This window comes from Engystomops pustulosus, chromosome 11 (genome assembly GCF_040894005.1).
Source record: "Engystomops pustulosus chromosome 11, aEngPut4.maternal, whole genome shotgun sequence".
Taxonomy (NCBI): Eukaryota; Metazoa; Chordata; class Amphibia; order Anura; family Leptodactylidae; genus Engystomops; species Engystomops pustulosus.
The window spans coordinates 11,037,971-11,051,184 of record NC_092421.1 but is presented as its reverse complement, the minus strand read 5'-3'; the positions used below and the strand labels follow the sequence as shown (position 1 = coordinate 11,051,184).

Here is a 13,214-nt window from a genome sequence, read left to right as displayed (position 1 = left end):
CTCTACACCTAGAGGAGAGGAGGTTCTACCATCACCATAGACAGGGGGCATCCTCTACACCTAGAGGAGAGGAGGTTCTACCATCACCATAGACAGGGGGCATCCTCTACACCTAGAGGAGAGGAGGCTCCACCATCACCATAGACAGGGGGCATCCTCTACACCTAGAGGAGAGGAGGTTCTACCATCACCATAGACAGGAGGCATCCTCTACACCTAGAGGAGAGGAGGTTCTACCATCACCATAGACAGGGGGCATCCTCTACACCTAGAGGAGAGGAGGTTCTACCATCACCATAGACAGGGGGCATCCTCTACACCTAGAGGAGAGGAGGTTCTACCATCACCATAGACAGGGGCATCCTCTACACCTAGAGGAGAGGAGGTTCTACCATCACCATAGACAGGGGGCATCCTCTACACCTAGAGGAGAGGAGGTTCTACCATCACCATAGACAGGGGACATCCTCTACACCTAGAGGAGAGGAGGTTGTACCATCACCATAGACAGGGGGCATCCTCTACACCTAGAGGAGAGGAGGTTCTACCATCACCATAGACAGGGGGCATCCTCTACACCTAGAGGAGAGGAGGTTCTACCATCACCATAGACAGGAGGCATCCTCTACACCTAGAGGAGAGGAGGTTCTACCATCACCATAGACAGGGGGCATCCTCTACACCTAGAGGAGAGGAGGTTCTATCATCACCATAGACAGGAATTCTTCACTGTTGCCTTGAGGCTCTACCTAGCAATGTTTTTGTATCTTTTCAGTGTGGCCATACAGCATAACTGTTCCTTAGCCTTTGGTGAGCTTTAGTTACCAGTTGGTCCTGCAGGATTCTGGGATTCTGCTGTGTAGAATAGGGACATGGCTGTGCGTTGGCTGCGAAAGATGTGGGATGGTTGCGCTCTGCTGCAAAATACAACAACACAGTGGCTGAAGAAAAATGACATTATATGTCTTGTGTAGCTACATAGCACTCAAAACCTTCCTGATACAGTAGATCTAAAAAGTGGATCATTTGATCTATTCCATAATGCTATGAAATACGCAGTGGAGTCACATTATTAGGAGTACAAACTAATAATAATGATAAATGCACAGAAATCAGCCGAGGGAGTGATGGAATAAGTAGGTAGAAGACAGCTAGAGGTACCTGGTACCATGCACACAGCAGTGCGAGGAGCTCTACATTTACTTTACTGTGTGAATCTGGTCCATGTGCACTAGGTCCCTGGACACTGGATCTGTCACAATCTGTAGCAATGTCCTCACCGATCTGTACAGGGATGTCCTCATCCTTACACGACTGCCTGCTGCTCACATCCAGCTCTTCCCTGGTTATTACTTCTACCTTCACAGCCGTCACATCTTCATCCTAAAGACAACAAAACCATCGCTCTGGTGAACAACAGTTATCAGAAATTTACCAAATATTGTCTAATGTACTAATAACCAAACCTGTCCCTTCCACAGGTATCCTCGGTCCGTGGTACCCGTCTAAGGAGATGCTGATCCTTATATCTCATGTAATTTGTGTGAACATGCACTTAGCTGTCTAAATAAGAAGGAATTAAGTCCACCACCCTCTTCTCCTCTAGCACTGGTCCAGCAAGAGTTTTCTGGTCTCCAATAAATGTTTTGTTCGCATTCAGTCCAGTTCCAGTTTTAGTTTATCTTGATCTGTTTATTAGCTTGTGATAAAGGGGCACATTTACTTATCCGGTCCCTGCGCGATCCCCGAATCCAGATTATCCTATGAGGATGAACGCGTTTCACGTAGATCGTGCGCCCGATATCCTGCATGTGTCGCTTCCCCGATCAGGTCTGCCGGAGCTCACCATCTTCTTCCCGGTGTATGTAAGTGCATGGCTTGCAACACAATTTTTAAGTTAAATCCCGTTGTTTGTCTGGATCCGCCCCCCGATTTGTGTCGTATAAAAGCCGACCGCATGCGCCAAAAACCCCTTTTAAATCCCTGTCCCAGCAACACAAAATCGTCGGGATGTCCGACTAAAGTGCGGTCCGCGGGGCCCATCATAAATGAGCCCTAAAGTGTTTGAATTTCTGGTATTTTGATCTCGGCTCCTATTCAGACTATTCTTCTGCATTTGTGATTCTGTGCTTCCTCGCTATCTCTTTTGTGACCCGGCTTGTTGACCATTCTTCCTTCTTTTATTTGTTATGTTATGTGTTTGCACTTTGGCATAGGCAGGGCCAGACTGTTGCCTAGTTACTGGCCACTATTTAGGGTGGTATTTTTGGGGGCAGGAGTTTAGGGCTCACAGTCCCTTACAGGACTGGGACAAGACGTCTAATGCCGTAAGCACCTCAGTCAAACCAGTCATACTCACCTCTGCGGTCAGTATCTCTATGATCTTGTGTGTGAGCTCCAGGATCTGGTGGTCACTGTCCCTCTCAGGTGTCAGTGATGGAGGCTCCATGATAGTGCTCTGGCTCCTGCTGCATTCTCCTGACATGTCAGATGATGTCTTCTTCACTATAGTGTAATCCTGTGTACAGAGAGACTCTGATCAATCAATAGCTCTACATATACTGCCCCCACCTCCTCAATAGACTCTGTATACTAGTTATGTCACCTCTCCTGTTAGCAGGAAGATGATCTCCAGGGTGAGGGCCAGTATGCTGTCAGTGATCGCTTTTCGTTCTTTCTCCATTCTGAGTTGGTTAGATCAGAAACAGGACCATTGCCTTGTGGAGGAAAAGGCACCGGATTGAGGCTTCACTGAGGAAATCTACACGAAACACAACAGGTACAACCATATCACGGGTGACATCAGGACAATGTCACCAGTCATGCGGTAAGATGTATTGGAGATCAGCGGAAAAAAAGGAAGAATCGAGAGCAAGAATGGTGGTGAGGACACGTGACGATATACGGAGACGGTATACAGGAGGACATGAGATGTACAGGGGACAGTATACAGGAGGACACGTGATGTACAGGGGACAGTATACAGGAGGACATGAGATGTACAGGGGACAGTATACAGGAGGACACGTGATGTACAGGGGACAGTATACAGGAGGACATGAGATGTACAGGGGACAGTATACAGGAGGACACGTGATATACAGGGGACAGTATACAGGAAGACACGTGATGTACAGGGGACAGTATACAGGAAGACACGTGATGTACAGGGGACATTATACAGGAGGACATGCAATGTACAGGGGATGGTATACAAGAGGACACTTGATGTACAGGTGACGATATAGAGGGGAACACGAGATGTAGAGGGGACGGTATGCAGGAGGAAACGTGATATACAAGAGACGGTATACGGGAGGACACGTGATGTACAGGGGACAGTATACAGGAGGACACGTTATAAACAGGGGACAGTATACAGGAGGAAACGTGATATACAAGAGACGGTATACGGGAGGACACGTGATGTACAGGGGACAGTATACAGGAGGACACGTTATATACAAGAGACGGTATACGGGAGGACACGTGATGTACAGGGGACAGTATACAGGAGGACACGTGATGTACAAGGGACAGTATACAGGAGGACACGTGATGTACAGGGGACAGTATACAGGAGGACACGTGATGTACAGGGGACAGTATACAGGAGGACACGTGATGTACAGGGGACAGTATACAGGAGGACACGTGATGTACAGGGGACAGTATCTAGGAGGACACGTGATGTACAGGGGACAGTATACAGGAGGACACGTGATGTACAGGGGACAGTATACAGGAGGACACGTGATGTAGAGGGGACAGTATACAGGACATGCAATGTACAGGGGACGGTATACAAGAGGACACTTGATGTACAGGTGACGATATAGAGGGGAACACGAGATGTAGAGGGGACGGTATGCAGGAGGAAACGTGATGTACAAGAGACGGTATACGGGAGGACACGTGATGTACAGGGGACAGTATACAGGAGGACACGTTATATACAGGGGACAGTATACAGGAGGACATGTGATGTACAGGGGACAGTATACAGGAGGACATGTGATGTAGAGGGGACAGTATACAGGAGGACACCTGATGTACAAGGGACATTATACAGGAAGACATGTGATGTACAGGGGACAGTATACAGGAGGACACGTGATGTGCAGGGGACAGTACACAGGAGGACATGTGATGTACAGGGGACAGTATACAGAAGGACACGTTATATACAGGGGACAGTATACAGGAGGACATGTGATGTACAGGGGACAGTATACAGGAGGACACGTGATGTAGAGGGGACAGTATACAGGAGGACACGTGATGTACAGGGGACAGTATACAGGAGGACACGTGATGTACAGGGGACAGTATACAGGAGGACACGTGATGTACAAGGGTCAGTATACAGGAGGACATGAGATGTACAGGGGACAGTATACAGGAGGACACGTGATGTAGAGGGGACAGTATACAGGAGGACACGTGATGTACAGGGGACAGTATACAGGAGGACACGTGATGTAGAGAGGACAGTATACAGGAGGACACGTGATGTAGAGGGGACAGTATACAGGAGGACACGTGATGTACAGGGGACAGTATACAGGAGGACACGTGGTGTACAGGGGGCAGTATACAGGAGGACACGTGATGTAGAGGGGACAGTATACAGGAGGACATGTGATGTACAGGGGACAGTATACAGGAGGACACGTTATATACAAGAGACGGTATACGGGAGGACATGTGATGTACAGGGGACAGTATACAGGAGGACACGTGATGTACAGGGGACAGTATACAGGAGGACATGTTATATACAGGGGACAGTATACCGGAGGACACGTGATGTACAAGGGTCAGTATACAGGAGGACATGAGATGTACAGGGGACAGTATACAGGAGGACACGTGATGTACAGGGGACAGTATACAGGAGGACATGTTATATACAGGGGACAGTATACCGGAGGACACGTGATGTACAAGGGTCAGTATACAGGAGGACATGAGATGTACAGGGGACAGTATACAGGAGGACACGTGATGTACAGGGGACAGTATACAGGAGGACATGTTATATACAGGGGACAGTATACCGGAGGACACGTGATGTACAAGGGTCAGTATACAGGAGGACATGAGATGTACAGGGGACAGTATACAGGAGGACACGTGATGTACAGGGGACAGTATACAGGAGGACATGCAATGTACAGGGGACAGTATACAGGAGGACATGCAATGTACAGGGGACAGTATACAGGAGGACATGCAATGTACAGGGGACAGTATACAGGAGGACATGTGATGTACAGGGGACAGTATACAGGAGGACACGTGATGTACAGGGGACAGTATACAGGAGGACACGTGATGTACAGGGGACAGTATACAGGAGGACACGTGATGTAGAGGGGACAGTATACAGGACATGCAATGTACAGGGGACGGTATACAAGAGGACACTTGATGTACAGGTGACGATATAGAGGGGAACACGAGATGTAGAGGGGACGGTATGCAGGAGGAAACGTGATATACAAGAGACGGTATACGGGAGGACACGTGATGTACAGGGGACAGTATACAGGAGGACACGTTATATACAGGGGACAGTATACAGGAGGACATGTGATGTACAGGGGACAGTATACAGGAGGACATGTGATGTAGAGGGGACAGTATACAGGAGGACACCTGATGTACAAGGGACATTATACAGGAAGACATGTGATGTACAGGGGACAGTATACAGGAGGACACGTGATGTGCAGGGGACAGTATACAGGAAGACACGTGATGTACAGGGGACAGTATACAGAAGGACACGTTATATACAGGGGACAGTATACAGGAGGACATGTGATGTACAGGGGACAGTATACAGAAGGACACGTTATATACAGGGGACAGTATACAGGAGGACATGTGATGTACAGGGGACAGTATACAGGAGGACACGTGATGTAGAGGGGACAGTATACAGGAGGACACGTGATGTACAGGGGACAGTATACAGGAGGACACGTGATGTACAGGGGACAGTATACAGGAGGACACGTGATGTACAAGGGTCAGTATACAGGAGGACATGAGATGTACAGGGGACAGTATACAGGAGGACACGTGATGTAGAGGGGACAGTATACAGGAGGACACGTGATGTACAGGGGACAGTATACAGGAGGACACGTGATGTAGAGAGGACAGTATACAGGAGGACACGTGATGTAGAGGGGACAGTATACAGGAGGACACGTGATGTACAGGGGACAGTATACAGGAGGACACGTGGTGTACAGGGGGCAGTATACAGGAGGACACGTGATGTAGAGGGGACAGTATACAGGAGGACATGTGATGTACAGGGGACAGTATACAGGAGGACACGTTATATACAAGAGACGGTATACGGGAGGACATGTGATGTACAGGGGACAGTATACAGGAGGACACGTGATGTACAGGGGACAGTATACAGGAGGACATGTTATATACAGGGGACAGTATACCGGAGGACACGTGATGTACAAGGGTCAGTATACAGGAGGACATGAGATGTACAGGGGACAGTATACAGGAGGACACGTGATGTACAGGGGACAGTATACAGGAGGACATGCAATGTACAGGGGACAGTATACAGGAGGACATGTGATGTACAGGGGACAGTATACAGGAGGACACGTGATGTACAGGGGACAGTATACAGGAGGACATGTTATATACAGGGGACAGTATACAGGAGGACACGTGATGTACAGGGGACAGTATACAGGAGGACACGTGATGTACAGGGGACAGTATACAGGAAGACATGTGATGTACACGGGACAGTATACAGGAGGACATGTGATGTACAGGGGACAGTATACAGGAAGACACGTGATGTACAGGGGACAGTATACAGGAAGACACGTGATGTACAGGGGACAGTATACAGGAAGACACGTGATGTACAGGGGACAGTATACAGGAGGACATGTGATGTAGAGGGGACAGTATACAGGAGGACACGTGATGTAGAGGGGACAGTATACAGGGGGACATGTTATATACATTTCTTATAGAGGACGGTGAGGATAACCTATACATAGCACAGATCTGTGTATTCGGAGCAGTAGAGGAGAGTCCATGTAATAAAGCTCATACATAGAAGATGCTGATGCCATAAACCCCGCACTGGCAGAAGGAGACAGACACGATACAGCACTCACCCCGGAAGTTCCCTGTCCGTCTCTCTTATACTTCCCCCAGCCTGTTACTGCCCTCAGGGTCCTGTCAGGCACAGAGCTGCTCCTGCTGTGATGTCATCAGAGCAGGTGTGGCTTCCTACAATGCAGGAAGCAGTGACGTGTGACTACCGGGGTCACATGATCTGAGGTGACCAGTGACATCACACCTACTGTACCTCCAGCGTCCACCCTGTGGGGGACATTTGCCATTGGGCATTGTATGTTTATGTTTGGAGAACAAATAAAACATTTATCACCGTACCTGGAATATTTTACCTGGTTGTGAAAACCCCTTCCCTATTCCTCTAACAGCTCTAGTTTCTGAAATGTAAAATGAATGGGGCTTATTTACTACGGGTCCCGCAACCGCATTTCCGTCGGGTTTTCCAACTTTTCGTGGGATTGCGCCACCGGGACAGAGATTTAGAAGGGAACTGTGGCGCACGCGATCGTATTGTGTCACAATCGCACCGGACGATCCGATGGATTCGGACAAACCGCGGGATTTAACATTTAAATTGTGGCACAAGCTATGCACTTACATGCATCAGGAAGAAGAAGGTGAACTCCGGGGACCTGAGTGGGGAAGCGACACATGCAGGATATCGGGTGCACGATTTTAGTGAATCGCGGCAGCTGTGCATTCTCGCCGGGGATTGTGCAGGGACTAGTAAATTAATTTGCCCTAATGAGTCCCTTGTTCCAAATGAGTCCCATTCATTTCCAAAATGTATTCAGCACACCTAGTATGTGTAGCGTATACTTCCCCAGGTGCCTATGCCCCCTCTCCAAACCTAACGCTGATAGGGGACACCGGGCCCCATTGTGTGACCCCTATCAGTGTGCAGCAGGGAAATGTCTCAGAGGAACCAATATGCATGAGCTTATTTCTAATGTGTATGACACCTATATGCGCCTTCATGTGATCTCCAGGACTCTTCCCTAGCGCCCCTACTCCTGGTTCTGACTCCATCCACATTCTATAACCTTCTATATTCTTCCTATTCTTCTCTCCCTTGTGTTGTAGCTGTTCCTGGAGTCTTTGTTAGAACTTTGTTTTGGTTCAGATTCCCTATATTGGTTCTGCCCTATGGCTCCATCTGACCAGGCTACAGTGCTCCTCCCTCGGGGCACCATCTGACAATGCTCCAGTCCTCCTGGTTTTGGGCACCATCTGACCATGCTCCAGTCCTCCTGGTTTTGGGCACCTTCTGACAATGCTCCAGTCCTCCTGGCTCTGGACATGCTCCAGTCCTCCTTACACTATCTAACCATGCCCAGTGCCCCTGACTCCATCCGACTAAGCTTCAGTCCTCCTGACTCCATCCAACTATGCATCATTCCTACTGGCTTTGCCACACAGCTCCATCTGACCATCCTCCAGTCCTCTGGGCTCTGCCTCAGGCTCCATCAGACCATGCACTAGTCATCTGGCTCCATCTGATCATGTTCCAGTTCTCTGAGCTTCTATGAGTTCTATGACCTGAGTTCTATAACCATGCTTCAATACTCTTCACTCCATCAGACCATGCTCCAGTCCCTCCTGGCTCTGCCTCAAACCCCATCTGACCATACTCCAGTCCTCTGGGCTCTGCCTCAGGCTCCATCGGACCATGCACTAGTCATCTGGCTCCATCTGATCATGTTCCAGTTCTCTGAGCTTCTATGAGTTCTATGACCTGAGTTCTATAACCATGCTTCAATACTCTTCACTCCATCAGACCATGCTCCAGTCCCTCCTGGCTCTGCCTCAAACCCCATTTGACCATACTCCAGTCCTCTGGGCTCTGCCTCAGGCTCCATCGGACCATGCACTAGTCATCTGGCTCCATCTCATCATGTTCCAGTTCTCTGAGCTTCTATGAGTTCTATGACCTGAGTTCTATAACCATGCTTCAATACTCTTCACTCCATCAGACCATGCTCCAGTCCCTCCTGGCTCTGCCTCAAACCCCATCTGACCATACTCCAGTCCTCTGGGCTTCATCTGACTATGCTCCAGTCCTCCTGGTTCTGGGCTCCATCTGACCATGCCCCAGTCCTCCAGGCTCTGGGCTCCATCTGACCATGCCCCAGTCCTCCAGGCTCTGGGCTCCATCTGACCATGCTCCAGGAGTCTGTATTCCATCTGACAATGCCCCAGACTTCCCATCTCCATCTGGCTCTATGTAACCATGCTCCAGGGTTCTTGGCTATGGACTCCATGTTACCATGCTTCAGTCCTTCTGGTTGTGGACACCATCAGACCATGCTCCAGTCCTTCTAGCTCAGGGCGTTTTCTGACCATGTTCCAGGGCTCCAGGCTCCATCTGACCATGCTCTAGTCCTCCTGCTCTGGATCATGCTCCAGGCCGCCTGACTTTACCCTACAACTCCATCTGGCCATGCTCCAATACTGTGGGTTCCATATGACTATGCTTCCATCCCCTGAGCTCCAGCTGACAATACCCCATGACTCCCCATCTCCATCTGGCTCCACCTAACCATGCCCTAGTCCTCCTGGCTCTGGCCACCATCTGACCATGCCCCAGTCCTCATGGCTCTGGATTCCATCTGATCATGCTCCACTTCTCCTTGCTCTGCCTCAGGCTCAAGCTGACCATGATCCAGTCCTCCTGGCTCCATGCTGTAAACCTCTTGGTTCCATCTGATCATGCTGCAGTCCTCCTGACTCCATGCTCTAGACCTCTTGGTTTCATCTGATCATGCTCATGATCATGCTCCTGGCTTAAGCCTCCATCTGACCATGCCTCAGTCCTCCTTGCTCTGCCTCCAGCTTCTTCTGACCATGCTCTAGACCTCCTGGCTCAGGACACCATCTTATCATGCAACAGTCCTCCAGGATATGGACACCATGATCCAGTCCTCCTGGCTCCATTTGACCATGCTCCATTCCTTTGGGCTCCATCTGAAGGTGCTCCAGTTCTCTGGGTTCCATCTGACCTTGCTCCATTCCTCTGGGCTCCATATGACCATGCTCCGGTCCTCTGGACTCCATATAATCGTGCACCAGTCCTCTGGGCTCCACCTGACCATGCTCCAGTCCTCTGGGCTCCATCTAATCATGCTCCAGTCCTCTGGGTTCCATCTGAATGTGCTCCAGTCCTCTAGGCTCCATCTAACCATGCTCTAGTCCTCTGGGCTCAATCTGTCCATTTTTCTTGGGATCCATCTAATCATGCCACAGTCAACCTCACTCTGCCTCAAACCCCCATCTGACCATGTACCAATCCTCCTGGCTTCTTCTGACCATGCCCTCTTGCTCATCTGCCAATGCCCCATTACTCTCCATCTGACCATGCCCCAGTCCTCCTGGCTTTGACCCACAACTCCATATGACCGCACTTCAGTCCCATTCAACACTTTAGTCATGTATTTTCAATAAGAATTATATGAAAATAACATAAAGAAGACTTTTCAAAGAATATTCTGTAAAATTAAAAGGGGAAATAAACACTGTTTATAAAGTATTTAAAAAATAGATCTCAGATTTTCCTTAGAGGGGTTGTCCAACCAAATGACTCACCAAATATCCACCAGACAGTGTCAGATTGGTGGGGTCTGGCCATGTTCAGTGATCAAAAGAATATAGAACTGAAGCTTTTCTTGGGAATGAAGTTCCGTTTTCCTAATTGCAGCTGTACATCCATTATCAGAGTAAAAGTACTTTACTGGCCCATCAGACTCTGGTGGGTCCGGGCTCTAACTGATTAATACCGGACCTCAGACATACAGCAGAAAGCAACCTAATCTGTAGTCTGGTAGTATCTGTTTCCTGGGGGAGTCCCATGAATAACTTCATCTGATCCATGCTGTCTAATCCCATGTAATAAACCTTTTCTTATGTAAAGGGGACTTAGCAGCAACCTGGGGAATCATTAGAGATATTATGAGGCTTTCTCCCCTGTGAACATTACATTTGATTTAAGTCACGTCCAGCCAGCTCAGATTGTGTCCAGACAGGTCCAGAAATGATTAGTTTTAGTGGCCTCCATAGAGGTACATATTAGTGATAATAGGTAATGATAGGTATAAAATGATAGGAGAGGTAGGTACAGTGGCACTACTTCAGGTCACATGGCCTGGCCGCAGCAGTGATTTGCTGTTTGTACCTCTGAGCCATCTGATTGGCTACAGCAGTCACCTGACAATGGAACATCAGTCACCAGAATCACATTGGGAAGATCAACTATCAAGTGAAGACAAACATCGGCCCCTGCTTGTCACACGGGATCTGGAAGGAAATGCGAGTCTGTCATTCAGTATAGATAGGTAGGTGTATATATAATACTCACAGGTAAGTGCATATAATAGGTATATATAGTAATGATAGATAAATATATAATACTGACTGGTAAGTGCATACAATAGTCATAGGTCTACATATTAATAATAGGTAGGTGATTACTCTCTATGAGATAACGAGCCGTGCACCTGAGAGACCAGGGTCAGATTCCTGTCGAGTGGAAGGAAACATAGAAGCTTCCTGTTGAATGACAGCAAGCAGAGATCTAGAAAACCGTGAGGAATTGATATAGAAAGTATATTGGAACATTGTAGAACTTTTCATCATAAAAACATTAACATTTATTTGCTGTAATCTGAACACCCCTTTAAAGGGCATCTACCAGATTGAAGGACTGTATGCAAATAAGCCTGAGGGGCTCCAGGTTCCATAGGTGTTAATGGATCCTGGACCCCCTCAGGCTCATTTGCATACAGTCCTTCATCTTGGTGGTATATGTCCTTTAACTCCCACAATTGGTGTCATGAAGAAGGCCCATGTGCCGACTCCTGGATGACATACTATTCTGTCATAGGGAATGCGGGACTACAATCCCCTCTCCTCAGCAATGAAAATGCAACCAAAGCGCAACGTGTGACCACGCCCTCATAGTTCCTTACAATATTTTATATGCATTTTCTTTTTGTGATTTGATGAAAAACTTATTAAACCAAAAAATAAAATTTTTGAAATGCAAATCATATTAATAAAATAATTATATCAATCTTCATGTATCAAAAAGTGATACTAATAGTGACTCGGCCCTTCCTCTCCCATGCGGAGGATAGGAGGGCATCCTCGGGCATCACTATTGCCATCTGGCAGTCTTGGTGGGAATCGGACTTTTAGGCTACATTCACACGAACGTATGGGGGACGTATATACGGCATATATATGTCCCCCATACATCGCAATGGCGTCATGACGCTGTACGGGAGCGGTACGGTGCGGCACCATGCCGTTCCGTAGAAAGATAAGACATGTCCTCTGTTTCGACTGAATAATATGGCGCCAGGCCCCGTGTTACTCTATGGAGAGGCGCGGGGGTGAGCGTCCCCGGCGCCAATGTATATCCGCCGTACTAATGTACAGCAAGAATATATCGTGTGAATGTAGCCTTAGCTGGGTGACTGCCAGAAGTAGCCGCCTTCATGGTTGGAATACAAAATAAACTACAACCAGCACTTTTCCTATTTTTATTAAAACATCATCACCGCAAAAAGGAAATTTCCTGATATCTGAAAGCGCGAAACACAGAATGCGTATAATAACGACATATACAGTGAGCACCGATCGCTGCCATAATATCATACACATTAATGGTAATTTATATAAAAAACAAATATCTGTCCTGGATGATTTCCTCTGCTGCATCGGTGACAAGTCGTTCAGCCACATGACTAATACAGCCAATCACTGGCCTCAGAGTCTGTGAAGTCATCACAAAATAAGAAGGTGATTAATCATTTGTGAGCGGCAAGGAGTGTATGGAGAGGGCTCACGCTCTGAACCCTACAGAAAGGCTGATTGCAGCCAGTGGTGAGTGGGCGCTGCCATGTTGGCTGTGATCGTCACTCCCCCGGACACCATCATAATCCCCCATCTATCAATGTATAAAAACTGTTATTCCTAACATTGCAACCTGTAATAAAACACTGCGCCCAAATGTCCAAAATGCCACTTTTTTGTCATTATGCAACTCATGAAATAAAAAGTGAACTAAAGGTCGT

General features: G+C 47.9%; 1 protein-coding gene across 4 annotated transcripts in view; it reads right to left on the bottom strand.

Moving 5' to 3' along the window:
* Positions 1–7,303, bottom strand: part of LOC140106096 (uncharacterized) — a 30,661-nt gene extending 23,358 nt beyond the window's left edge. The window contains exons 1-5 of one of the 4 annotated variants that reach the window (XM_072130318.1): positions 7,182–7,303; positions 2,606–2,761; positions 2,360–2,518; positions 1,281–1,383; positions 826–917 (exon numbers count right to left, since the gene is read on the bottom strand). In XM_072130318.1, coding sequence (XP_071986419.1) covers positions 826–917; positions 1,281–1,383; positions 2,360–2,518; positions 2,606–2,683 — 432 coding nt within the window. In that variant the 5' untranslated portion in view covers positions 2,684–2,761; positions 7,182–7,303. Of the gene's footprint in view, positions 1–825; positions 918–1,280; positions 1,384–2,359; positions 2,519–2,605; positions 2,762–7,116 lie in introns of all 4 variants that reach the window. The other 3 variants (XM_072130321.1, XM_072130320.1, XM_072130319.1) reach the window with 3 other exon arrangements.
* Between the last annotated feature and the right edge of the window lie 5,911 nt (positions 7,304–13,214).